The sequence below is a fragment of the Apodemus sylvaticus genome, chromosome 7 (assembly GCF_947179515.1).
Source record: "Apodemus sylvaticus chromosome 7, mApoSyl1.1, whole genome shotgun sequence".
NCBI lineage: Eukaryota > Metazoa > Chordata > Mammalia > Rodentia > Muridae > Apodemus > Apodemus sylvaticus.
The window spans coordinates 9,776,614-9,804,540 of record NC_067478.1 but is presented as its reverse complement, the minus strand read 5'-3'; the positions used below and the strand labels follow the sequence as shown (position 1 = coordinate 9,804,540).

Here is a 27,927-nt window from a genome sequence, read left to right as displayed (position 1 = left end):
TGAAAAGAGGCAGACCATGGTTTTAAGACATTTATTGTCATGGCGCAAGTGGATGAATAAAACCATACACCAGTTCTCAGGGCAGGCCTGAGGTTAAATACCTTTTGCAGGGCGGAGTGTCTGGGAAGGGAAGTTTATTGGCTGAGCCTCCAAGCCTCTAGGTGCCTCATTAAGATGGAGATCTATCTTGAGGCTATGTGACCTGTGGTCACATCCTCTACCTGTGGAGGGGCTTGAGGTGTGGCCACAATCTATAGAGGGCTTCGGCCTCCTGTCGTGTCAGGAACCTAACGTCTAAGAGAGTGGCAGAACGCCTACCATCTCTGTAGGGTCACCGGGGTTTCAAGCCTATGCTCCATCAGAAACCAGGCTGCCTTTTCGGCCCACACAGCTGGTCACAGTGTTACCTCAGGAGCAGAGAGGTGAGGCTGGTGCCCAGCTCACTTTCATTCAGTCTAAGGCTCCAAAGCCTTAGGGCCAAGCACAGTTGGGTGGGTCTTTCTACCTCAGTTTACCCTCCCTCCCTTCCTCCCAGGCATGCCTAGGTTTGTCTCCTGGACCACTCTAAATCCTGTTACGTTGACAGTTATGGCCTCTCACCGATGTGGGTGAATGAGAGTGTCATCCTTCCCAACCTTCAGGCCATCTTTGCCACCATCTTTGAGCCCTCTCCTAGCCCGGCCGGTGGTGGCGCACGCCTTTGATCCCAGCACTTGGGAGGCAGAAGCAGGTGAATTTCTGAGTTCGAGGCCAGCCTGGTCTACAGAGTTAGTTCCAGGACAGCCAGAGCTATACAGAGAAACCCTGTCTTGAAAACAAAACAAAACAAAACAAAACAAAACAAAACAACAAAAAGCGCCCTCTCCTCTTATATTCTACACACACGCCCTGTTATCGACTCCGGGACCGGGCTCTCAAATCCCACGTAGAGTCTGATGCTTCCGGATACAGCCGATGCTCTGCACGACCCTGCAGCCGCCCATTCCCAGGACCCTCTGCTCAGGTTTCCTGCCGAGAGCAGTGAGCAACCACTACGGAGCCTGCAGACTCTACACTGTGCAACCGGAAGTGTGGGCACCCTTCAGCCCGGCCCAAAGGCTTTCCCACGGACTGTCAGGACCCCGGCATGTCTCGGGCCCATGTGCCTGCCCGGCCTTCCCTCCTGGGTCCCAGGCCCACGCCTCTCTCCAGGCCTCCCTGTACTTTCCAGATCGGCAATCGCGACACCCTGAGACCTGAGGTCCTCCCAAGGCCAATTTCACCTTCTCAGTCAGCCTGATCACACTTCACCCTCACTGCAGCCACTGGTCCTCCCTGCTCCCTTTTGCTGCAGTCAGCACCCCACACCTAGGACGCCCGCGCTTCCTACGAACCCATGAGCCTCCGTCCCTCTTCCTGCAGATTCTGAGCTGTGCCGGCTGGGCGGTGGCCAACATCAAAGGTCAACATGGCAGGATCCACATTCACCCAAGACTGGAGCCTCCAGGCCTGAGAGGGAGTTCCTAGGTGGGAAAGCCCACTGTACCTTACCTGAGGTGGGAAAGCCCACTGTAGGCGCGGACCGCGTCTGTCTAGGGGCTGGGTCCCAGATGGAATAAAGAGGAAGTGAGCCCCGCCCACCAGTTCTACTTCCTGCCCGCAGATGCTCCTGCAGCCTCACCTCTCTGCTGTGACTTCCTGCCGCTTGTAAACCCCCCCCCCCAACTCCCACCTTACAAGTGGTGTGAAGGAGAATGAATGTCTGGAAGGACAGAGAGACCAAAGGAATTCAAATATATTTATCATCTTTTAGTGTTCTTCTTACTTAAAAAATAATACTGATTTCATCAGGGATTAAAAAAGCAGACCACAGAAGACTGTCTTTCCGAACATGGGGGAGACACATGGGATCAGAGGAGAGACAAATGTCACCGTGGGGAGGACAGACTGGATGACGGGAAGGCGTGTGTGAAGGGAAAGGCAGGCGCGGAGACGTGTAACCATGAAGACAAGTGTGAACACTGAGATGGCAGGTGAGAAGGCGAGTGGACAGGTGTGAACGCGGGAAGGCGGGCTTGACCTTGGTTGGGGAGAGATGACGGCTTCCCGATTCCTTCCCTTAGTGGGGTGTGCGTGAGGTATCAACGACGCCGGCGCTTGAAGGAAGAGGAACACGGAAGAGAAGCCTCAGGCGCCGTGGACTAGGCAGATTCTTCCATCTCCAGCAGGTCGTCCACATACTCCACAACCTCTCCCTGTGAGAGATGCAGACACGTCAGCCAGGCAGGCCACGGGGCATGAGGGGTGTCAGAGATGGGAAGAGAGTTTCCCGGAGGCCACCAATGGCTGTCTGCTCAGGCCCAAGCAAGTGCCCCCACTGGCTTGGAGCCCAGAGGAGCTGATGTGTCTCTCCCTGAGAACAGAGCCTTATCTTCTGCCTCATGTGACCTCAGCATCAAGCAGCCTGCCATGCCACAGATGACCAATGGTGTCAAGCAGGTGGTCTAGCTGCCACCCTGAAGGGCCCCTCTCCATCTCCCTCCTGGTCCCTTGGTTCTGCCCCAGAAACCCTTTCTACGGTGAGCATCAGCCCACACTTCCCAAGCCACTACAGCCACGTCGGGATGCTGGTGTGTCAGGGACCAGCTCTGACGGCAGCACCCCTGGGACTCTTTCCAGTGAGCAGCAATTTAAGGTACAGGCCTATGCAGCCCTTAACTTGTTAGTTTGGCAGCCCTGAGGACTGAACTCAGGACTTTGCGCATGTCGGGTAAATGCTATACCACTGAGCTACACCCTAGGCCCCGCTTTCTCTCTTGCACAGAACTTTCAGACCCAGTGGTGTTCGCAGTACAGTCACTCCTATTTCATAAAAGGCTGCCTCTTTCTTCCTTGGTGGCTGTGTGGATCAGCACAGTGAAAACTTCCCTGACCACGTCCTACTCAGAGCGGTAAGGGGGAGCTGGGGGGAGGGGCGGCTTAGAGCCTCCTGTCTGGCCCAGCACCTCTCAGGACTCCGCATCCTCCAGGCTCCCCCAGGATGCAATGGGTCAGAGCAGAACAAGCCCCCAGATCTTATGCCTCCAAACACATCGAGTCGCCCCTGCTTTCTTACAAAGCATGTCCCAGTTCCCTCCAATCACATCTCTCTAAGGAAATAAGAAGGGGTTTCTACGGATGGCTTTTCCGTGGCCCGGCTGCCCCTCCCCAAAATGACCTGGTCAGGAGGGGTCAGGAAAGGAGCTGGCCCTGAAGAATCTACCGTACAGTAGGGAGAGGCACGTGCTGAGCACACACACACACACACACACACACACATACCCTGCTGTCAGAATAAACTGGGTGAGGCGGTGCATGTCTGTAATGCCAGCACCTGAGAGGTCACAGCAGGATGACCAGAACGTCACCTCAGTTACAGTGCAAGCTGGAGGCCAGCCTGTGCTACATGAGTCGTTGTCTAAATGACAAAGCACATCAAGCAAACAAATAAACAAGAGGACTAAGGCTGGCTAAGGCAGAGCTAGTCAGAAAAATCAGCTTCCAGAAGGGGGTGAGTTCCCGGAAGCGAGGATATCGTTTACCCGCATAAAATTATAATAACCTGGTAGGAAAACGGGACGGGATTTATAAGTGTCTTCAAAATGCAGAGCCAGTAAAACTCACTACACTTCTCAAAAATGGCGGTGCAGGGGCCTTTGAGAGGGCTCGGTGGCTGAAGGTGTTTCCTATGGAGCCTCATGACCTGAGTTCAGTCCCTGACACCCACAGGGCAGAGGAAAGGACCGACTCCCTCAGGCTCCCTTCTGACCTCCACCACGATGCTACAGCACGCCTCTGCCCCTTCCCCACATAAATAAGAAAACAAACACATATGCAAATACATGTAAATTAAAAACCAAAGAAAGGGCATGGTGAGACACACCTAAAGTTCTATTGCTTTAGCGTTGGGGCAGGAAAGAGGGCAGGTAAGGCTAGCCTGGGCTACAAGGCGAGACCTTATCTCTGGACATAAAGTTGGGGGGTGGGGTGGGGAGACACATCCACGGGAAGCGCCTGCCCTGAAGCTTGAGGACCCACGCACACAAGCGCACAGCCCCGGAGCACAAGGACACGCGCCCGCCCGTCACCTCAACACTGGGGGAGAGGACAGAGAAAGGCAGGCCCTGCCCGCCGCGCAGACCGCCTAGCTGGATAATTAAACTCCAGGTTCTGTAAGAGACTCTGCTTTAAAAATGCGGCGAGGCTCAGTGGGTAAAGGGGTTGCCCTGCAAGCCTGGTGACCTGAAGTCAATCCCTGGAACCCACAAAATGGTGAGATATTGATGCCACGGGCTGTCCGTGACCTCTGCGCATGCTCAGTGACAATGCCCCACCCATCTCTCTCTCTCTCTCTCTCTCTCTCTCTCTCTCTCTCTCTCTCATTGTCTCACACACACACACACACACACGCACACACAGGCACACACACAATCTGATGTCTGATGCATACTCCAAACGCATCCCCCACCCCAAGGGTCGGTCCAGCCTGGGCTTCCAGCTCTGGGCTGGCTTTCACTAAGACCCCAGCAGCGGCTGTTTCCTCGACGGCCCCTCCTGCTTCTTACTGGAGGGAGGAGCCAGCCCTCGAGTGACTCTAGCAGAACCGCGAGCGAGTCGTGTTTTCTCTCGGGCAGGCAGGCGCGTGCAGGGCACGAAGGCTCACCTCGTCGTCGTCCATTAGGTGTTCCTGAGCGAAGGCGTACAGTTCCTTCTGGAGCGTCGTCACATTAAAGAACTGAACTGCTTCCTGTTCAGACACGGAGAGACCTGTCAGGTGGCCACACTTCTCACGTGAGGGCAGGCGGCCGGCGGCACAGGGTGCTGGGTCTCACTCAGGGCATGAAAGGGTTAACGGGCTTGCACTAGGAAAGCCCGTGTGAGGGTGAACATCCCCAACCAGCCACCGAAGTGCAAGAAGTGCGCAGATAAGGAGGCGGAGTCTAAACCGGGGTGGGGGTGGGGTGGGGTGGGGTGGGGGAGGGTCTAGGTTACCGCTCAGGGGTACCCCACTTGCCTGGCTTGCTCAAAACCCCGGAACCTGTCCCCAGCACAGCCTAAGCCAAGTGTGGTGGTGCACGCCTGTCATCCTGGACCTTGGAAGGTGGAGGCAGAGGTTCAAGGCCAGCCTGGGCTACATGAGATGCTGTCAAAAATAAACAAAAAACAAAAACAAAAAGACCTGGAAATGTAGGTTAGTGGCAGAGCATGTGACCAATGCCCACGAGAGCATGGGTTTTATCTCCATAGCATAAACAAACAAAGAAAAATCCCAATATAGCAACTGAGGAAATGTGTGCATGTGTACATGTGTGTACATGTGTGCTTTAGCAAGGAGTTGAGATATGGAAGATTTATTTATAAAAACCTAAGACAGCATACAAAAAAACCTAAATAGAAAAAAATATTTGTTTCTGTTTTGTTGGAACAGGGTATTGCTTTGTAGCCCAGGCTAGCCCCAATCCTAATAATGATCCTCTTACCTCTGCATCCAAAATGCTAGGATCATAGTTATATGCCATCATGCCCAACAGTGGCAAAGAGTTTTTGAAAGTCACATATAATTAACTCGTCTGACAGTAGGTATAAAGCCTCAAATTTATCTATCAAACGAATTAAATGATATTTCATTCATAAAAGTCTATAACCCTGGGGCTGGAGAGATGGCTCAGTCGTTGCTCTTCCAAAGGTCCTGAGTTCAAATCCCAGCAACCACATGGTGTCTCACAGCCATCTGTAATGAGATCTGACGCCCTCTTCTGGTAGTCTGAAGACAGCTTCAGTGTCCTAGATATAATAAATCTTTAAGCTGGGGCGAGCGGGGCTGACCAGAGCGAGCAGAGGTCCTGAATTCAAATTCCCAGCAACCGTGATAGCTCACAACCATTAGTACAACCACAGGATACTCATATACATAAAATAAATAAATAAATAAATCTTTAAAAGAAAAAGTCTAGCCGGGCAGTGGTGGCGCACGCCTTTAATCCCAGCACTCTGGGAGGCAGAGGCAGGCAGATTTCTGAGTTCGAGGCCAGCCTGGTCTACAGAGTGAGTTCCAGAACAGCCAGGGCTACACAGAGAAACCCTGTCTCAAACAAAACAAAACAAACAAACAAACAAACAAACAAAAAAGTCTATAACCCCAGCACTTGGGAGGCAGAGGCAGGATTGCAACTTCTGGTCTTTGAGACCAGCCTGAGCTAGATAGCAAAACCCTACCTCTAAAGACCAAGGGCTGAAGGCACCTCAGTGATGGAGCACTTGCTAACATGTAAGAAGCTCCTGGCTTCTAATACCACAAAAAGGGGGGCTGGGGACACAAAGAAAGTCACAAAAGCAGCATGTGAAGTCAAATCCTAGTTTTGTAACAATAAATGCATAATTTTTTGTTTACATAATTTTTGTAAACAAAAAATACATGGACTCGAAGAAGGAATTAAAAGGCACGTGGGCCTAGAGAACGGCCTGTTGTGGGAAGGTGCGTGCAGTCGAGCCTGCCCACTTGAGTTCAATCCCTGGGGCCCACAGAGGAGATGGAGAGAACCAGTTCTCACAAGTCGGTCGTCCTCTGACCCCCACGGCACGCTGCTACATGTGCAGGCCCACATACAAACACACAGCAAATAAGTAAAAATATAAGAAGAAAATTAAGCAGGGTGTGACGGCATATGCCTGTGAACCCAGCATTCAGGAGACAGAAGCAAGGGGGGTCTCTCTGAGTTCAAGGCCAGCCTGGTCTACTGGGTGACTTCTGGGTCAGTCAGGGCCTGGCTCAGGAGGGGCAGGGGGGGCAACAGTAAACAGAAACAGTGGAGTTCCTTCACTTCAGAGCAGATTCTCTTGGGAGGGCAAAACCAACGTCCTGCAGGGGAGGAAGAGGGCCTGGTGCGTAGGGCCCGGTGTGAGACGCTCACCGGTCTGGGCTGGAAGTGCTCGTCCGAGAGGCCCCACTTGTCCCGGTGGTACTGATAGTAGATCAGATTCTGTTGCATGACCTTGTCGTTCTGGTCAAAGAGCAGGTAGCTGACGGCACACGGGGCTGCGTTCTTCAGATCGTTCACTGGAACCAGAGAGAAGAGGCCAGGCAGGTGAGAGCCACGCCCTGTAGCTCCCTGATGCCGCCCCACACCCCACCCCACGCCCCCATGGAAGCTAGAAGTTTGACCTCCCTCCAGGAAAAGACCTCAGACTGGGCAGGGCACAGTCTGGGTTCCATGACCACCTGACAGACAGTAGAAACCACGGATGACCCTCAGGCTGTGCGGAGTCTGCTGGCTTCAGACAATCAGAGCATGTCACAGGAGGTGACGGGTCTCAAGGCCTGGGCCACACTGGGACTGAGGAGGACAGAGACTGCTTAACCACAGGCTTCCTGCTGGAGCCTGCAGCTCATGGGTCCCATCTGGCCAGGACCACAATTCCCCCGGAGGGCAGACCCTCCTCTAGCCAAACCAAACTTGGAAGAAAGAAAGAAAGGCTGGGGATGTGGTAGAGTGCTTGATGAACATGCATGGAGCCCTGAACTCATTTTTTCTTTTCTTTTCTTTTCTTTTCTTTTCTTTTCTTTTCTTTTCTTTTCTTTTCTTTTCTTTTCTTTTCCTTTCTTTTCTTTCTTTCTTTCTCTCTCTCTCTTTCTTTCTTCTTCTTCTTTTGTTTTTTTGTTTTGTTTGGTTTTGTTTTTCAAGACAGGGTTTCTCTGTGTAGCCCCGCTGTCCTCAAACTCAGAAATCAGCCTGTCTCTGTCTCCCAAATGCTGGGATTAAAGGTGTGCACCACCACTCCTGGCTGGAGCCCTGAATTCAATCCCTAGTTCTTCATAAACCATACAAAATATATGCATAATAATATATATGTGTGTGTGTTAATAATAACTAATTTAAAATATATAAGCAATATAAAATATATGTTAATAATAAAATAGTAATGCTGACACATTCCCAGCATTTGGGAGGAGGAGGCAGGAGGATCAATGATCAAGGTCATCCTTGGCTATACAGTAAGTTTGAAGCTAGCCTTGGCTACATGAGACTAAGTTTCTAAATACATAAACAAACAACATAAATAAAGACTCCAGACTACAGAAACCGACAAGCTAAATCATGATTGGCCCTCAGAAGAGTCAAAGGTGACCTTGTCCTGCCATCTTTTGGGAACAATGGTTCCCTGCTCCAGCCTTCCTGTTTAGAACTGGATCTCCCTATATCACTATCAACATAGGTTTCTGCAGGGTGCCATTTGTCTTGGGGGCAGGGGCAGGGGAGTCAGGCAAAGAAAAAAATGAGACAGAAGCCCCAAGGTATTTATCCTGGTACCTTCCAGAGCCATTTGTAATCTACAAAGCAAAGACACTTATTTAACAAAACTCTGGCGGGACTGACAGGGTCAAAGATGATTCAATGGTGCCACCTAGCGGCTGTTTTCTATAATGACAACTTAAGGCTCTTGAGGCACACAGCCTGTATGGCTGGTGAAGAGGCTAAATTTTATATTTTTTTATTTTATTTTATTTTATTTTATTTTATTTTATTTTATTTTATTTACATGATTACACTTTAGCTCTCTTCAGACACACCAGAAGAGGGCATCAGATCCCATTACAGATGGTTGTGAGCCACCATGTGGGTGCTGGGAACTGGACGCAGGCCCTCTGGAAGAGCAGCCAGTGCTCTTGACCACTGAGCCATCTCTCTCCAGCCCAGAAGCTGCTAATTTTTACTTACACTATTTATCTCCAACCCTAGAAAGCAAACATCTCTGAGAGAATAACAGGCAAAACCCAGAGTCCAAGCTCGGCGCCCAGCTCAGGGTCTCTGTTTGCATGGAGGAGCCAGACGGCCTCTTCGTGCCCAGCACGTACGTGACCTCGGTGCTTCTCGGCCACCACAGGTATTCCAGGAGACAGGCACAGGGTTACTTACACTTGTAATAGGCAAACTGCAAATAGTGGTACATGGTAGCCACAAACTTCTCCACGGGATAGCCTCCTATGACCGGGGTGAGGGTCTCCTCACACCGAATCTTACACTCCAGAACTTCTACATAGTGATCTGAAAAACAAGTATAAATTCTTAGAACAGTTGGTCTGTCTGTCCCTCTCTGTGTCCCTCCTCAATCCCTCTCGCCATCCTCCCTTTTCCATCTCTGTTTTTCTATCCCCCTCCTTCCCTCTCTCTGTCTGTCTCCCCCTCTCTCCCCCTCACTCTCTCAATAAAACCAATGAAAACCAAGGCCCCGTGCACTCTAGTTAAGTGCCCTACCCGCCTCAGCCTTGGCACTGTCGGCAGGCTAGTCCTGCCTTCCATGCATGGAGGTAACAGGGGGAAATGGGACAGTTAAGATAAAGAACTCATGGGGATAAATAAAGAACCGCAGAGACAGCTCCATGGTGAACACTGGGTATTCTTCTAGAGGACCCAGGTTCAGATCCCAGCACCACAGGGTGGCTCACAGCCACCTGTAACTCCAGTTTCAGGGCATCCATCCCATCACGTTGTTTTGGCTTCTGCAGACCCCAGGCATGTGGCCTGGTCACTGGCATCTCCAGCAACCACATAGTATGCAGGAAGGGCCGTTCGTAGCAGGGATCAATACCCAGGACCCACATCGTAGCATAGACAAAGAGACCCAACGTCCACGAGTGGTCCTGTGGCCGCAAGTGAGCCGTGTCACTACCCCCCCCTCGCCCCTGCACACACACACCATATACACACAAAATAGATAAAACTATAATTTAAGCCAGGCAGTGGTGGTGCACGGCTTTAATCCCAGCACTTGGGAGGCAGAGGCAGGCGGATTTCTGAGTTTGAGGCCAGACTGGTCTACAGAGTGAGTTCCAGGACAGCAGCCTGGGCTACACAGAGAAACCCTGTCTCAAAAAACCAAGGGAAAAAAAAGTGTGTGTGTGTGTATAACTTAAAATGTTTCAATGAGGGCTGGAGAGATGGCTCAGCGGTTAAGAGCACTAGCTGCTCTTCTGAAGGTCCTGAGTTCAAATCCCAGCAACCACATGGTGGTTTACAACCATCCGTAATGAGATCTGACACCCTCTTCTGGCATGTCTGAAGACAGCTACAGTGTACTTAAATATAATAAATAAATATATCTTTAAAAAAATGTTTCAATGACCACAGGATATTAGCATAAATTAATATGAATAGCAATCTTGTACTGCCAGGGTGGCGGATTCTCTTCTACAGTAATACTGTCATTTTCAAACAATCTAGACTGAAGGGTGGAGTCTAGCTTAGCGGAAGAGGGCTTGCCTGACACACAAGAGGCCCTGGGTTTGACGCCAAACACCCAGCACCACAAAAATGGTAACAACAAATTTAATTGTCAAGTTGGTAGAAAACAAAGTTGAACTCAGGCTGGCTTTGAACTCCCATGTAGCCGAGGATGGCCTCCGCCCCTCACCCTCCTGGCTCTACCTGTGACCCCCAGGGCTGGGCTAACAGGTGCGCACCACAGGAATAAACAGATAGTGCAGAGCTGGCAACCGAGCCCAGGGCTAGGTAAGCACTTCATCCACTAAGCTGGACCCCCAAACCCAAAGAACGGAAGTCCTATGTGTGGATTTGAGTATACAAAATGAGGAAAAAAATGAAAATCAGAAGAGAATCTAAAATCTGGGGGAAATACTTATGTATGAGTGACTTTTATGGGAAAAAAATGATATCAGCAAGACTTTTCAAGGGTGAAACTGGAACTGAGGAGAACACGCAGGGACCGTGATGTCCTCAGGGTCCTGCTGTTAACATACAACTCGTGAGGTGATAAATCAACCCTGCCGCAGCAGAAGCAGAAGCAGAAAACATTTTAACTAAATGTTTACAGATTAACAGCACTGGGCAAGGACGGAGCCCTAACCATGGTTAAACATTTATGAAGCATATGTGAGGCCTAGGTTCGGTCCCCAGCATTGCCATAAAAGAATAAAATAAAATAAACAGCAACCCGGAAAAAAGAACAGCAGATATCACATGTGTCTCCGTGTGACATTCCGTGAGGCCACTTCTAGTTGTTCCGGACAAAACCGGACACTCCCAGTGTAACTGTCAGAAGCCAAGGAAGAAGATGATGTTTGTTTTTTGGTTTTGCTGTTTGAGAAAAGGTCTCAGTCCTGGAAGCCACAGGGGTCCTACTCCTGGGATTAAAGGTGACTGCCACCAAGCCCAGCCCAAAGGAGAACTACATAGACAGAAATTAACTTAAATATCTTAAAAGCACTGTTGGTTGGCCCCAACGGCATGCGGCTGGTAGTAGCAGCCTCAGAGAGGCAGAAGATGGCAGCCAGAGACCTTTCTTTTTTTTTCTTTTTTCTTTTTTTTTTTTTGAGGGGGGCGGGGGTTCAAGACAGGGTTTCTCTGTATAGCCCTGGCTGTCCTAGAACTCACTCTATAGACCAGGCTGGCCTCGAACTCAGAAATCCACCTGCCTCTGTCTCCCAAGTGCTGGGATGAAAGGCGTGCGCCACCACCGCCCAGCTGGGACCTTTCTTCTAAAACTGTGTTTATGTGATGGTTCACTGGGTAAGAGCATCTGCCCAAGGCTGGATGGCCTGAGTTTGAACCCTGGGACCCACGTGGCAAAGAGAGAACCGGCCTGTAAGTTGTCCTGTGACCTCTACACGCACACCCTGGCACATGTGATCAAGCATGCGTGTGTGCGCGCACACAACATAAACAAATAAATAAATGAAAAAAATAGCTCAACGTGGGTAAAGATGCCTGCAGTCAAACCTGAGCACCAAGTTCAATGCCCACGTGGTGGAAAGAAGAAACTGAGTCCCACAAAGTGTCCTCTGACCTCCACACGTGTGTCATGGCCGACATGCATATATGTGCATGCGTGTGCACACACACACATATAAATAAGTAAATGGAAAATAAATAATTAGAAAAATACTATAGGACTGGAGAGATGGCTCAGTGGTTAAGAGCTCTTTTAGAGGTCCTGAGTTCAATTCCCAGCAACCACATGGTGGCTCACAACCATCTGTAATGGGATATGAAGACAGCAACAGTGTACTCACATATATAAAATAAATAAATCTTTTTAAAAAGACATAATTTTTTTTTAAAGAATGTAGAATTTTGTTTAAATATTGGAAAAAAGACTAGCACCGGACACGATGAAGTAAGCAGTTTGATTTTTCTCCTCTGCATGTAGTCACAGAGACTGGTGCAGCGTGTTCTCTGAGAAGATCCCCAAACGGAACCAGAGAGCACCACACAACGGAACACGGGAAAGCAAGGCTGGGCGCCAAGGCTCCAAGAGACCCCGACTCTCAACCACTGAGCCCAGAGCTAACAGGGCAGTTAACATGCCGAACAGAGAAGTCAGGCGTCTCTCCCTAAAAATGCGCAGCGACAGAAGAGACAAGAGAGGGACAGGCACAGGAAGGCAAACAGGTGATGACGAGAAAGCTGGCCAGCAGAGGGGTGGTCCCAAGCCTCGGGAAGCAGAGGCGGGCGGATCTCGGAGTTCAGGGCCAGCCTGGTCTACAGAGTGAGTTCCAGGATAGCCAGGGCTACACAGAGAAACCCTGTCTCAAAAACCAAAAAGAAAAAAAAAAAAGCGTTCCTTGGAAGCCAAGGCAAGCATCTGGCGCCCCGCCCCGCCCCGCCCCGCCGCGGACCTGCTATGGACAGGTAGAAGTCCTTGAAGTCCTTGATCTCCCGCGACCCCTCGCAGGCAGCCAGGCACTCGTAGAAGGCCTTGAAGAAGTCAGGGAGCGCCAGCTCCATGTCCGAAATGGACGTCCGCCAATTCTCCCCGTTGTAGGCCCGCACCGCGCGGACAAACAGGCTCTGCAAGGCAAGGAGATGCGGTGAGGCTCCTCCCTCCGGGCAAACCGGGGACAGCTTGTCTCCCCAAAAGATCCATGACCCTGACCAAGCTGTGCTTCCTCCGTCCTGGAGGACCCTTGATAGACGCAAACCAAGCACGGTGGCGTGTGGATCTAGATTTGCCTGCAACGTTCGCAACAGACATGTTTTTTAAGAAAACAGTGTTGAGATAGACCAGGCTGACTTCATATTCCCTGTGTAGCTAAAGGTGAGCTTGACCTCCTTTCTAAAATTTTACTTTTACATTCTAGTGTGTGTGTGTGTATGTGTGTGTGTGTGCGCTAGTGTGCACACATGAGCGGCACATGTAGACTTGTAGAGGCCAGATGACATCCTAGAGGAGACAGTTCTCTCCTGAGGACCAAACTCAAGACACTCCCCACATTTGGCAGCAAAAGAACATCAACACACTGTGCCATCTTGCCAGCCAGCCCTGGAGCCTGTGTGCTGGACTCACAGGTATGCACCACCATCCAGTTTTATACAACACCGGGGACTGACCCCAGGGTACTGTGCGCGTATGCAAACACTCGACCACTGAGCTATACCCCAGCCCAAATGACCATATTTCATCTTCAGTTCAACTGCAAATATAGCAAGCTTTTGACAACAAAATCAAATTCAGATGAGGGAAAAAGTGATTTCCTGAGTCAGGGGTTGGGGTGACTGCGGCCTAACTGCAAAGGGACAGGAAATGTGTCAGTCAGGCTGGGTGATAAAAAAATTCCTCGGGCTGGAGAGACGGCTCAGCGGGTAAGAGCACTGACTGCTCTTCCAGAGGTTCTGAGTTCAATTCCCAGCTCACAACCATCTATAGTAGGCTCTGATGCCCTCTTCTGGTGTGTCTGAAGACAGCAACAGTGTACTCATACATTAAAATGAATATATAAATCTTAAAAAAAAAAAGAGTTCAAATCATTAAAAAAAATTTCCTCACCATGTTCCTTGTAGCAGTGACATGACACAAGGAGTTGTCACAGATCACTGAATTATATAAAGTTCATCAACAGTTAGCTTAAAAAGGGCTTGGTGGTGCATGTGGCTTTGAACCTGTGGCAATCATCAATGCCTCCCAAGTACTGAGATTACAGGCAAAAGTCACCATGCCCAATTTGCTGACTTTCCTTCATGGAAATTTTGTGTTTCCCCAGTTTCCTATTGTCATAATTCAGCAAACATCACCGAAAACATCACAACATTCTTTAGATGTCAGCATCCTGGTCAGGGAAATAGCTCAGTGGGTATCTGCCACCAAGCATGACAACTTGAATTCAATCCCCCAGACCCACTACAAATTGTCCACTGACTGCCACACAAGGGGTATGACACACCTACACACACACACACACACACACTCACACACACACACTCACACACTAAGTAGAATATGATTAAAAAAAAAAAAAGTCCCACGCCGACTGCAGTCCCAGCCAGACAGTACCTCGTACGACTTGGTTTCCAAGTCTTTAATGTGGTCCTCAGCTCCAGGCAGGCTCTTGTAATACGCCATGTTCCTCCTCATCATCTCGTCATCAGGATGCTTCAGAAGATAGGTGTGAGCGGCAGCGATGGCCTTCGGAAGGTCGTTGGCCTAAGTGCACAGTTTCCAGTCAGACACTGAGAGCCTTGGGCTTTGTAACTGGAAAGAGCCCCATTTCAGCAACTTTTCTTTCTCCCTTCCTCCCCTCCCTCTCTTTCCCTCCTTTCTTTCTTAACCCATTCTCACGTAGCTTAGGCTAGTCTCAAGGCTGATAATGACCTTGAACTTCTGACCCTCCTGCCTTTATCTCCCCAAGTGCTGGGATCACAGGCATGCGTGAATAGAGCCAATCTTCTGCACTGATGCCTGCTGCATGCCAGGCAATTACTCTACCAGCTGAGCGAGGGCACCAGTCCCTTCAGGGGACCCTTGGTTCCCTCTTTACCTAAATGACATTTCCTGTTAAGCGAACAATGACTTTTCAAGACCTTTCAGGACCTGGCCAGCCATTCGGATGAGTCTTTGTACCTTCCTGTCCACTCTCCACTGCCTGCAACCCTAAGCCCCGGGAGGGCGACATTTCCAGCAGACCCCGGGCTCTCTGGCTGGCTCAGGGGTTAGCCAGGAGGAGCCCAGTGGGAAGCTAAAGGAGGCTGTGCTCTGTTCCGGCTTCTGGCCCTCTCGCTACGGCGACCCCAGACTGCAACGTTCCCATACTGAAGGTCGCAGATCCTGTCAAGACCTTCCAGCAACTGCATCCTCCCTTGAGCCTTCCAGACAAGGGCTGGGGATCCCTGAGTGGCCCTCGTGCTGGGGGATTAGAACACCCTGTGTGTACACAGCTGTAAACAACTGTCTTAATAAATCTTCCTCACGTTATCTTTTCTGGTGGGACCTTGACTGACAGACACATTGATGTTTGCAGAGGTCTCTCAGAATCTTCGGCCTCCACTCTCAGGGACCTCTCTCCCTCTGGCTCATCAACCCCACACACACTTTCCAGGAAGCAGGCCAGTGACAGTTCACCCACGTTGCTGCAGGAGCTTCAGGGGCCATGACCCTGGGTTTAGCGCTGGCCAGCTCAAACAGGGCAGGAGTGCTGGGGTGCGGGGCAGGGGAGGGTGCAGAGGACCTTACGAGGCAGTGAGATACTAAATCTCCATTCCCTACTTGATGGGATCTAGAAGCAGAACCACCCAGGACACAAGCCACACAGCATGCCTGAGAGGAATGATCTAAATTAAGTTTCAATTGGGCTTATCTGCCCACTGGCTTTCCCAGACTGCTTAACAAAAAGAAATCAAACTAAGCACCAGCACCCATCTCTCTCCACTTCCTGACTGGGGTACAATGTGACCAGCCACCCCATGCTCCTCCTGCTCCATGATGGATGGTACCGGCAAATTGTGAGCCTTCCTGATCCTTCCTTAAGTAGGCTCTGTCTGGCACTGGGTCACAGGAATTAGAGAAGCAACCAACACAGGCAGGCAGACATGATGCATCAGCCTCCCCGTGAGGACAGCAGTCTGAGGCCCACACTGACAGAATCCTGGCACAATCTGGCAGACAAAAGGACCTTTACCACACACGCATACAAGGCCTCCGTCAGCCTTCCCAAAGGATCACCCTGAGTCAGGGACAGTGACTAGGTTTAAAGAGAAAGAGAGAGACATATACACACCACACACACACTCTTACCCCCACAGAGAGACAGACAGACAGACACAGACTGTCTTTTTTTGCGGGGGGGGGGGGGGGGGTTGGTATTTTCAAGACAGAGTTTCTCTGTACAACCCTGGTTGTCCTGGAATTCACTCTGTAGACCAGGCCGGCCTCAATCTCAGAAATCTGCCTGCCTCTGCCTCCCAAGTGCTGGGATTAAAGGCATGTGACAACATTGACGGGCTGACATAGACTGTCTTAGTCAGGGTTTGTATTCCTGCACAAAACATCATGACCAAGAAGCAAGTTTGGGGAGGAAAGGGTTTATTCAGCTTACACTTCCACACTGCTGTTCATCACCAAAGGAAGTCAGGACTGGAATTCAAGCAGGTCAGGAAGCAGGAGCTGATGCAGAGGCCATGGAGGGATGTTTCTTACTGGCTTGCTTCCCCTGCCTTGCTCAGCCTGCTCTCTTATAGAACCCAAGACTACCAGCCCAGCGATGGCACCACCCACAAGGGGCCCTCCCTCCTTGATCACTAATTGAGAAAAATGCCCCACAGCTGGATCTCATGGAGGCATTTCCTCAAGGGAGGCTCTCCTTTCTCTGTGGTAACTCCAGCCTGTGTCAAGTTGACACACAAACCCAGCCAGTACACAGACAGAGACAGAGAAAAGCATGTGAGACACATCAGATTCTTGATTCTAAGAGACGCATCAGCCTGTACCAGAATGCCAAGTCATCCGGATACAATGGCGGTTTTCATGTGGCAAGAGGGAGGGTGGAGAGGGCAGGCCCCCAGGTGTCAAGGCTGATGCCCAGAGAATGGCAGGAGGTGGCCTGTGGGGAGCCTGAGCTGGCAGCCGGAGAGAAGGAGAGGCTCTGCGGGCAGCCAGTGACCCGAAACCTGATCTAGGCGGGGCACTGAGGAAGAGGAGGGCCAGCAAGATGGCTCAGACCATCAAGGAGCTTGCCACCAAGCCGGGTGACGAAGCTTGATGCCTAGAGCCCACGTGCTAGAAGAGGACAGACTCCACAAACCGCCCTCTGACCTTCACACATGCACAGTGTGTGCCCACTTCTGCACACTCATTGATTAAATTAATAAAAGAAAAAAAATATTTCTTAACCAGAGAAAGTAGAAATTGGGTTTTGAGAATTCTCCCTCTGCCTCGGCCCCGTGAAGGCCAACAAGTTGATGCCTTTCCGTCCAGCAACTGGGACTTCAAACCTCCCAGAGCAAGGACTTAAAGGCAGGGGGCTGCAATTTGTGGCTATTTTTAGCAAGCAATCACAGGCAGAATATAAGCTGTAATGAGGAGACATTGGACGATGTCTTAAATTCTAGATGAGAGTGAGTGAGAGAGAGAGAGAGAGAGACAGAGACGGGGGGGGGGGGGAGAGGGAGAGAGAACACAGAGATGAACCCGGGTGTATCTGTACACAATTCCAAGCAGAGGCATCTGCCCCTGCAAAGAGCAGGGCGCATTTCCTGCCCCCTTCCAGTTCCCGGTTCTGCTGGGCAGCCTGTAGCATATTTGCTGCCTCAGCACAGGCTGCAAACAATTTCCACAGGAGCTGGGAGGGGTGGAGCATACAGGAGGTATGCAGGCAGGAGGATAAAGGAATCACCATCAGCCTCCGCTACGTAGCAGGTCTGAAGCCAGCCCTGGTTGAAGATGAAGAAGAAGGGCAGAATTTGGAGAGCTTTGGCAGAGCTGTGTGGCAGAACCTGGGTGAAGGGGGCTGGAGCCATCATTGCTCAGCGGGTAAGGGCACTGCTGCTCTTCCAGAGGACCCAAGGTTCTGTTCCTTGAACTCAGGTTGCTTTGGGTGGCTCACAATCACCTCTAATTCCAGCTCCAAAGGGATCTGCTGCCCTCTTCTGGCCTCCAAAGGCATCCACACACATATGGCACGGTATACACACAGACACACGCACAAGCATGCCCACACGCACACATGCACGCACAAACGCTCATAAAAACACACATAAAAATGTAAATAAGGGGAAAAAAATCAAAGGATGAAGGAATGATGCTCAAGGTGGAGGTGCAGGGCTGATCCTTGGGCTTGCTGGGGCGAGACCTAGAGAAGTGACCAAGGAGAAATCCAATATGGACGCTGCTGGTGCGTGCTCACAATCGGTGGGCTGGGAGAGGCAGGGTGGGCTCAGTTGGGGAGAGCTCAGTGGCACAGGTTGGGATCTGGGGGTGGGGTGGGGAGAGGCTTGGTGAGGCAGGGCTCTATGGAGTGGGACTCTAGGGCAGAGCTGGAGAGGCTCGGAGGTGAAGTGTGGCTCTGGGAACTAGCAGGGAGCTCAACTGGGCGCGGCTCAGCTGAGGTGGGTCTTGGGACAAGACCAGGCTCGGTAGGGCAAATTTTGAGAAAGCATGATTGTGTAGGGGGAGGGGCGTGGCCCAGGATAGGATATGTGATGGGCGGGGATTGGGTGGGCGGGGCTCAACTGGACGGCAGACTTGCTTGGGGAGGGTTAGGGTAGGCAGAGGTGGTTGGGAGCTGGGTGGGGTCAGCTGGACGGGGCTTAAGAGCAGGGAATCTAAATTCAGCCGGAAGGGGTTTCGTGAGGGGGGGCTCAGGGGCGGGCTCGATGGGGCGGGGCTCGTTGCTGGAGTGGGCGGGGTTTCGTGGGGGCGGGGCTTGGGTGTGTCCCCCGCCCTTACCTTGAAGTAGGCGAACTGCAGGAACTTGTAGGGCTCGCGCTGCTCAAAGTCAGCCAGCACGGCGCGGCTGGGCTGCGACTGGCGGAAGGCGGGCAGGCCCTGCTTGCAGCGCTTGAGGCACTGCGCGCGACGCAGCACGCCGCCGAAGAGGCGCAGCTCGGCGTGGCTGGCGGGGCCGGAGGGCGCGGGCGCGGCCGCGCTGCAGTTGCGGTGGCAGAAGGCCTCGCTGTCGCGCAGCAGACGGTGCAGCCGCAGGCTCACCTCCAGGTAGCCCACGCTCTCGGCCCAGTGCTCGCCGCTGTACTGGTCGAGCGCGTGGCGGTAGGCCGACTCGAGCGGCATCAGCTCGTCCCGCGGGAAGCTGCGGAAGCTGTAGCGCTCGAACTGCGCGCGCCCGGGTGACAGCGCGCACCCGACACACAGCAGCCCCAGCAGCGCGGCCGCAGGGCTGCGGGGCCCCATCGCGCGTGGCCCGCTAGCCCGAGCCCAGAGCCGAGGACGCGCGTGCGACGCGGCAGGCCTGGGACGGGAGGCGGGGAAGCCGGCCGCGGCCCGCCCCGTCCGGCGGGCCTCGGCCGGGGGACAGAGATGGGCGTGCCGGGGGGAGGCGCTCAGCCCTTGCTCTGAGAGGTGGAGTAGTGAATTCCAGGCCAGCCTGTGGTGCGTGGAACCCCATCTTTGAAAGGAAAGAAAGTCTATAATCACTTGAAGAATGTATGGGCCGCTCACCCCTAGTTTCTGGGTCAGCACATCCTGGTTGGCGTGCGTTTTGTTTTTACGACTTGGTCTCCTTGCTGTAGCTCAGGCTAGCCTTAAACTCCCACTATAGTTCAAAATTGATTTCTAATTTGCATCACCAAGCCTGCCATAAACAACAGGCTGTGGGTTACAGATTTCACACTTTGAATAGCAACGCTATTGACCTAAGGTTTTAGAGGATGTTGCATGGATAATATTAGTAAGAATGCCGGTGGCTCTTAAGTTGAGGATAATATCGCATCTTAGGATGCTGGAGGAATTTGTAACTGAGCTATGGTGAGGACAGCATTAAAGAAATATTCTGTATGGGCTGAAGAGATGGCTCAGCGACTTGACTGCTCTTCCAGAGGTCCTGGGTTCAATTCCCAGCAACCACATGGTAGCTCACAGCTCACCAGCTGTAAATGGGATCTGATGCCCTCTTTTGGTGTCTCTGAAGACAACGATGGTGTACTCATATAAAATAAAATAAATAAGTCTTAAAAAATAATTCTGTATTTTATTTTATTTATTTATTTACTTATTTATTTATTTTGGTTTTTTGAGACAGGGTTTCTCTGTGTAGCCCTGGCTATCCTGGAACTCATTCTGTAGACCAGGCTGGCCTTGAACTCAGAAATCTGCCTCTGCCTCTGCCTCCCAAGTTCTGGGATTAAAGGTGTGCACCACCACTGCCCGGCAACACTTTTGAAATAATTTACAACAAAGGTATAGAGACAAAATCTAAAACTTTCTCTATATAGATATATATAGATATATATAGATACATATAGATATATATAGAGAGATCCCATATATATATCCCTTCCTGAAAAGTTAGAAGCTGTCTGGCACACCTTTGATCCCAGCACTTTTAGAAGGCAGATCTCTTGAGCTCCAGAGCAGCCTGGACTACATAATAAGACCATGTCTGAAACAAACAAGCAAAAACAAAAGTTATTTAGAACTTCGAGATTATCTGCTAAAGGCACTTGGTCCCAAGCCCTCTGACCTGAGTTCAATCTCAGGGCACGGTTTGGGGAAACAGAATCGGTTCCTCCAGGTCTTCCTTTGACCTCCAACCCACCCTGTGTTACCTGAGTGCTGTTCCCAATCAGCAGGGCCAGGAAGGCAAGGTTCTTTAGGAGGGTCCTGTAAAAGATTGATTACAACAAGAGTTCCTCATTCTTTTTCGATACCATATTTACTGTGCTATTCAATAAATAGATGGCCTTTTGGATTAATATTAGATTATATGACTGTTTGATTAGAATTGGAGATATCAGAAATCTAAATAAGGGCTGGAGAGATGGCTCAGTGGTTAAGAGCACTGACTGCTGTTCCAGAGGTCCTGAGTTCAGTTCCCAGCAACCACATGGTGGCTCACAACCATCTGTAATGGGATCTGATGCCCTTTTCTGGTGTGTCTGAAGACAGTGACAGTGTACCCACATACATGAAATAAATCTTTAAAAAAAAAAAAAAGAGAAAAAAATCTGAATAAATCAGGCACCTTCCCTGTAAATGAGACCAACCCAGAGTTGGTCTTCTTGTATTTGTCATGATAATTCCTTATCTCAAATACTAATTTACAACAACAACAGTAATAATAATGTAGTGGCAGAGGTGGTTCAGTGGTTAAGGACACCGCATTCCCTTCCAGAGACCTTGGGTTCAATTCTCAGCATTCACATGCGCCTCACAACCTTCTGCGGCTCTCTTCCCAGGCACTGGATTCCCTCTTCTGGCCTCTGTAGATACCAGGACCATACGTGGCACACCACGTAAGCAAAATGCCACGCATACAAACTTTTAAAAAAAATTAAAATTGTAAAATGTGGCTGAGTACTAACCTAATATGTGTAAGGTCCTGGGTTTGGTACTCAGAGCTAAGGAAGGTGGGTGTTTGTCTTACTTTATGTAGCTGTGTTAAAACATCATGGCCAAAAGCAACTTGGACATAAAAGAGTGTATTTTGTTTACGGGTCACAGTCCATCATCAGGAGCCAGGGCAGGGATCGTAGATGGATGCTCTTACTGCCGTGCTCCCCACCGCTGGCTCAGTTTGCTCTGTTTGTTTCTTTTGTTTTGTTTTTAATACACCCAGGACCTACTCAGGGGTGGCTCCACCCACAGTGGGCTGGGCCCTCCCACATCAGTCATTATTTAAGAAAATGCCCCCATAGACTGCCAATGGGCCAATCTACTAGGGGCATTTTCTCAATTGACATTCCCTCTTTCCAGATGACTCTAGTTTGTGTTGAGTTGATAAATTAAGTAGCACAGAGTTCCGTAGCTGTGATAAAACACTGGCCACAAGCAATTTAGAGAGGAAAGTATCTATACTTCAGGTCATAGCTATCCTTGAGAGAAGTCAGGACAGGAATGCAAGGCAGGAACCATTGAAGGATATTGCTTTTTGGCTCACTCAGCTCCATACTTAACTGGCTTTCTTTTCTTTTACTTTTAAATATGTATTCATTTGGGGCTGGAGAGATGGCTCAGCGGTTAAGAGCACTGACTGCTCTTCTGAAGGTCCTGAGTTCAAATCCCAGCAACTACATGGTGACTCACAACCATCCCTAATGAGATCTGATGCCCTCTTCTGGGGTGTCTGAAGACCACTACAGTGTACTTGCATATAATAAATAAATAAATCTTTAAAAAATATGTATTCATTTATTTGTTTGTAGTCAGGGTATCACTACTTAGTCCCGGCTGGTCTGATACTGACTCACTACATAGACCAGGCTGGTCTAAAACACACAAGATATATATATATATACACACACAAATATATGTGTGTGTGTGTGTGTGTGTGTGTGCGTGTGTATGTGTGTATGCCTGCCTATGCCTGCCCAGTGCTGGGGTAAAAAATGTGTGCCACCATACCTGGTGTGTGCCACCATACCTGGTGTGTGTCACCATACCTGGTGTGTCCCACCATACCTGGTGTGTGCCACTATACCTGGCTTAGCTAGCTTTCTTTTATAGCTCAGAACCATCTACCCAAGGAATGGTGCCATTCACAGTAGGCCAGGCCCTCCAACAGCAATTAATAATCAATAATCAATACACAATAATCAATAATCAATACAACATGCCTGTGACACAGGCATGTTCACTGATTGACAATCCCTCAACTGAGGCATCTCTCAGACCATGTTTGGTTATGTCAAGGGACAAGAACCCTGGGCTTCTCAGAACTTCTGTCCGATATGCTGTTATCCCCGCTACTTTGGGCCTGGTAGGGCCAGACCTTCTGATGTTTCAAGAAAACTTGGAAATGCAGATTATGTCATCCTCTGGTTGCACGTTGACAACTATAGGAATTAAATTACACTTGAGACATTAGTGAGCTAACACGCCATGCGCCAAATCACTGACTCTTTGGGCCACTTCTCGTTATAACATTTGTAGACAGAATACCACTGTGATTGTTCAGAGACTGAGAGTCACACCTGCAAGTGTGGCTGTAAACCCAGGGAGCCTCCCTAGAAAAGAAACAGCAGGACATGGTAACAGACCAAATGTACGAGAAGACTATGCAACCAGAAGGAGGAGGAGAAGGAGAAACAAACAGGGGGCTGGAGAGATGGCTCCGTGGTTAAGAGCACTGACTGCTCCTCCAGAGGTCCTGAGTTCAAATCCCAGCAACCACATGGTGGCTCACAATCCTCTGTAATGGGATCCAATGTCTCCATCTGGTGTGTCATGTCTGAAGACAGTGACAGTGTGTGTACTTACATAAAGACAAATAAATAAATCTTTTTTAAAGAAAGAAAAGAAAGCTAAAGACAGCATCTGAAAGGTACAAGGAAGCACATGCTCTGCACACACGAAAAGAAGAAAAGCATTTGGGGAAAATCACTGCAGCAGCTGCTTTTGCCCCAGGTCAGGCATCCCATGGGGCCTCCAGGGCTGTTGGACAGTTCAGACTCCTGAAAGGACAAATGTGGGTGAAGATATCCCAGCAGCCCCCGCTGTCATATGCACAAGCCGGTTTCTCACACGTGGGTGGCTATCAGCTTTAACTGATTGCTTATTTCACAACTTTATCTTTTCACGGGTTTATAACTAAGCACCTTGTTCAGTTATACAACTTAACCCTGAGACATGAAGCTCGTGACTTACTATGCCAGAAAAACTTAAGGAAGTGAGAGAGATAAGAAAAGAAATTGTGACACAGCAGAACTTCCTACATTTTTAGCCGAAGAGTGGGCCAGGGGCCTGGCTTGGTCTATTTTAAAGTGTTTATTTATGTTTGAGGGCACACATATGCCACTACTTGTATGTAGACATTGGTGGGCAGCTTGTGAGAACTGGACCTTCCCTTCCATCCTGTGGGTTCTAGGGATCAAAGTCAACTTTTCAGGCTTAGCAGCAAGTGCCTGCATAACTGAGCCATCTTTCCTGCTGTCTTTAGGGCTCTACTGCTGTGGACACCATGACCAAGGCAACTCTTATAAGGACAACATTTAATTGGGGCCAGCTTACAGGTTCAGAGGTTCAGTCCATTATCATCAAGGTGGGAGCATGGCAGAGCCCAACGGGGCATGATGTAGAAGGAGCTGAGAGCTCTACATCCTCATCCAAAGGCAAACAGGAGAAGACTGACTTCCAGGCAGCTGGGACGAGGGTCTTAAAGCTCACGGCCACACACTTCCTCCAACAAGACCACACCCACTCCACTAAGGCCACGCCCACTCCACTAAGGCCACGCCTACTCTAACAAGGGCACACCCACTCCAACAAGGGCACACCTCCTGATAGTACCACCCCCTCGGTCAAGCATATGAAAACCACCACACCCGCCCTACGCTGTTTGTTTTTGAGCCCCTCATTCTACAGCTGGGGCTGGCCTTAAACTTGCAATCCTCCTGCTCCAGCCTTCCAAAGTGTGAATCACCATGCCTGGTTTACTTATACCTGTATGTAACATTTTAAGTAACTTTTAATTTTCCATTTTGTATGTGCGAGTTTGTGCATGTGCACACATGTGTATCTGTGTGTGGAGTTCAGAAGTTGACCTCTGGTGTCTCTTTCAGTCACTCACCTCCTCCTTTGTGCTGTGGTGGAGTCTTTTGAACCTGGAGCTCACTGATTGGGGAAGATTGCCTGGCCAAAAGGCCCGTGGGTCCTCTGTGTCTTCACCGAAACCTGGGGTTATAGGAGTGGTACTGTACCCAGATTTTTATCTTTTTGCAGCGTGATTTCTGAGAATCCAAATTCAGGAAGTCCTCATGCTTGCTTGTGTGACAAGCACCTTTCTGACTTTCAATTCTGATATGAGTTCCTGTGTATTCTGGCAGAGACCAAAGCAAAAGGATTGTCATAAGCCAACCTCGGCCACAGAGTAAGATTTAAACACACACACACACTAAGAAGAGCACACGCACATGCATACACACATACACTAAAAAGAACTCCTATATGCCTCTAATACACACACACACACATACACACACACACACACATGCATACACACACACTAAAAAGAACTCCTATTGCCTCTAATACACACACACACATACTCACTCACACACACACACACACACATGCATACACACAGTCTAAAAAGAACTCCTATATGCCTCTAATACACACACATGCACACTCACACACACACACATGCATACACACACACTAAAAAGAATTCATATATGACTCTAATACACACACATGCACACATATGAACACACACTAAAAAGAACTATACATCTCTAATACACACACACACACACACACACACACACATATGGAACTGGAGAGATGGCTCAGCATTTAAGAGCACAGGCTGCTGCTCTTCCAAAAGACCCAGGTTCAATTCCCCAATTCTCAGCACCCACGTGGCGGCTCACAACTGTCTGGAGCTCCTGTTCAAGGACCTCTAACACACTCTTCTGACTTCATCAAATGCTAGGCACCCGTGTGGTATATAGACATATATTTAAAAACAAAACAAAACAACAAAAACAGGGTATCATGCCGTCCAGGTTGTCCTCAATCTTGTGAATGCAGGCAAAACAAACGTGTAAAATAGAATAAATCTAAAAATAAATATGGAATACACAAATTTTTATGTCATCCTGGCCCAGAGACCATGCTAATCACTGTGTTGTGGTTTCAGTTTTAGTATGTATACTGCCAAGTAAACACTGTGTGGTGTACATAAAAAAGAAAAAAAATGTTTTTCTGTGTGTGTGTGTGTGTGTGTGTGTGTGTGTGTTGAGGACAACCTGGGCTGCATGATACCCTGTTTTTTTGTTGTTGTTGTTTTAATATGTTTATACTTCAAACCACAATCTGCCTTCTCCTGGCAAGTGTTTTCCGCAGAGGGCAGAGTGACAAGCATTTTAGGTCTGTGGCTCCGGAGTCTCTGTTGGAGCTGCCGCTCTTCCTTCAGTGGAGCAGGAAGCTAGAGAGAACTGGGGAGAACAGAGGTCTCGGCACATATGCTGGGGACACTGACATTTCACTCACAGGCATTCAGGCTGAGGGACAGCTCCGTGTGTAAAGTGCTTATCTTGCAAGCTTGAGGGCCAATCCCAGGCACCCATGTAAACATTCCAGGAGAGTGACACCAGTATGTAGTCCCAATGATGGGGAGGCAGAGGATGCCTGGGGCTTGAGGGGCAGCCATGCTAGCCCAGGCTAGCCTAATCGGTAAGCTCCAAGTCACGGAGAGGCTCTGTGCAAAGGAGGTTGATGGTGTTCCTAAGGATGGCGCTGAAAGGTGTCTCCTGACTTCCACATGCACGCACGCCCACATGCCTGCACATTATACCACACACACCCCAACACACAAGAGTATACACACACCAACACACGCACGCATACATGCAGTGTGCAACTACTGAGTCTCTGACCTGTGCATCACTGCCCATCTGAAAATATTAAAACTATGCTTAGCTGGAAGGCCGTTCAAAAACAGGCCACAAGCTGGATTTGGTCCTCTGCCTATAGTTGGCGAACGCTGCTCTAAACACTCAGCCTCGATTCTGCTAAAAATATACATTATAATCTTATATATAAAACCTGGAGAGAAGTCGGGCGGTGGTGGCGCACGCCTTTAATCCCAGCACTTGGGAGGCAGAGGCAGGTGGATTTCTGAGTTCGAGGCCAGCCTGGTCTACAGAGTGAGTTCCAGGACAGCCAGGGCTACACAGAGAAACCCTGTCTCAAAACAAACAAAAAAAATCCCAAACAAACAAAAAACTGGAGAGAAACAGGTAAGTCAGATTTATCATGCTCTTTAAAAAATTTTTAAAACATCATCTAAGGTAATTACAGACTTGGGGAAAAACCAAAACAAAACACAGAATTCCTCCACTGATCTGATTGGTTCCCCACATGCCGCCATTTCCCCTCATATTCACTTTCTTTTCTCCGGTTCTCTTCATGTTTGAAATACCAGTCTGGGGATACATTTATGCCTCTCTCTCTCTCTCTCTCTCTCTCTCTCTCTCTGAATGGGTTGGAGTCACTGACAAAAATTCAGAAAAAAGAAAAAAAAAGGAGAGGAAGAGGGAGGAAGAAAGAAAGAATATCTGACATTTCAAATGTAATGATCAAATCAATAATCAACACAATTTTTTTTTTCTGAGACAGGGTTTATCTGCATAGGCCTGGCTGTACTGGAACTCACTCTGTAGACCAGGTTAGCCTAGAACTCAGAGGTCTGCCTGCCTCTGCCTCCCAGAGCTGGAATTAAAAGTGTTCACTACAACTGCCTGGCAAAAAAAAAAAATTAAGATGTCTTATAACCTAGACTGGCCTTGAATTCAATTTGTAGCCAAGGATGATCTTTAATTTCTGATCCCCTTGACTCCACTTCCCAAGTGAAAAATATTACTCAATTCTTTGACTGCTGGCCATTATCAAATGAGAACACTAGCCGGGAGGCGGTGGCAGGCGGTGGTAGACACCTTTAGTTCCAGCACTCAGGAAGAAGAAGCAGGCAATTTCTGTAGACAGGCTGGTCTATAGAGGGTGTTCCAGGACAGTCAGTCAGTCTACATAGAGAACCCTGTCTTGAAAACGAGAGAGAGAGAGAGAGAGAGAGAGAGAGAGAGAGAGAGAGAGAGAGAACGCACTGACTTGAAATCTGCTGTTATATAATCTACAGGTCTACTTCTGGTTCCACGCGCATCACCCTACCATCTTGTATGTGCTGGCCTTCCAGATGCTCACCACTTCTGGTGACCACCTTCATGACCTAGTGTATTTCATACTATAATCTCTATTTTACCAGTGTATGAACTAAGATCTTTGCCTAGACAGGGGTGGCAGAGCCAGGAGCTCTAACCGGTGACAGAGAGTCAAGTTACTACACGCACTCTTTTGAACACCAGTTGCTTGTAGTTTTGGGTGTAGCCCTCCTGCAGCCATGGATGAACTGGGTTACTTGAAAGGAAGGCTGGAAATTAAAAAGGACAGGGGTGGAGCAGGAGTGGGGAGGGGTGGGGGAAAGAGGGGCAGGAGGGAAGGGTGAAGCCA

The 27,927-nt window shown here is 49.5% G+C and overlaps 1 protein-coding gene and 1 non-coding gene across 2 annotated transcripts; both read right to left on the bottom strand.

Annotated features, from left to right (window-relative positions):
• Window positions 1–1,773: 1,773 nt before the first annotated feature.
• On the bottom strand, window positions 1,774–19,233 carry Crtap (cartilage associated protein). Its single transcript, XM_052187068.1, has 7 exons — window positions 18,691–19,233; window positions 14,305–14,454; window positions 12,653–12,824; window positions 8,934–9,062; window positions 6,930–7,075; window positions 4,682–4,765; window positions 1,774–2,234 (listed from the first exon to the last, which is right to left on the bottom strand). Exons 1-7 carry the CDS (start codon window positions 19,150–19,152, stop codon window positions 2,181–2,183), a joined length of 1,197 nt encoding a protein of 398 aa, XP_052043028.1. The 5' UTR covers window positions 19,153–19,233; the 3' UTR covers window positions 1,774–2,180.
• Window positions 19,234–25,481: 6,248 nt separating this feature from the next.
• LOC127690269 (U6 spliceosomal RNA) lies at window positions 25,482–25,587 on the bottom strand. The gene has a single exon (XR_007979000.1). It is a non-coding gene; the product is annotated as a U6 spliceosomal RNA (small nuclear RNA).
• Window positions 25,588–27,927: the final 2,340 nt, after the last annotated feature.

Excerpts from the sequence above, each read along its gene's own strand:
- Crtap (XM_052187068.1), bottom strand. The coding sequence starts at position 19,152 with ATGGGGCCCCGCAGCCCTGCGGCCGCGCTGCTGGGGCTGCTGTGTGTC. Across the intron at positions 4,766-6,929 it reads AGCACTTCCAGCCCAGACCG|GAAGCAGTTCAGTTCTTTAA; the intron begins GTGAGCGTCTCA and ends GTGTCTGAACAG. Across the intron at positions 2,235-4,681 it reads ACCTAATGGACGACGACGAG|GGAGAGGTTGTGGAGTATGT; the intron begins GTGAGCCTTCGT and ends CATCTCTCACAG.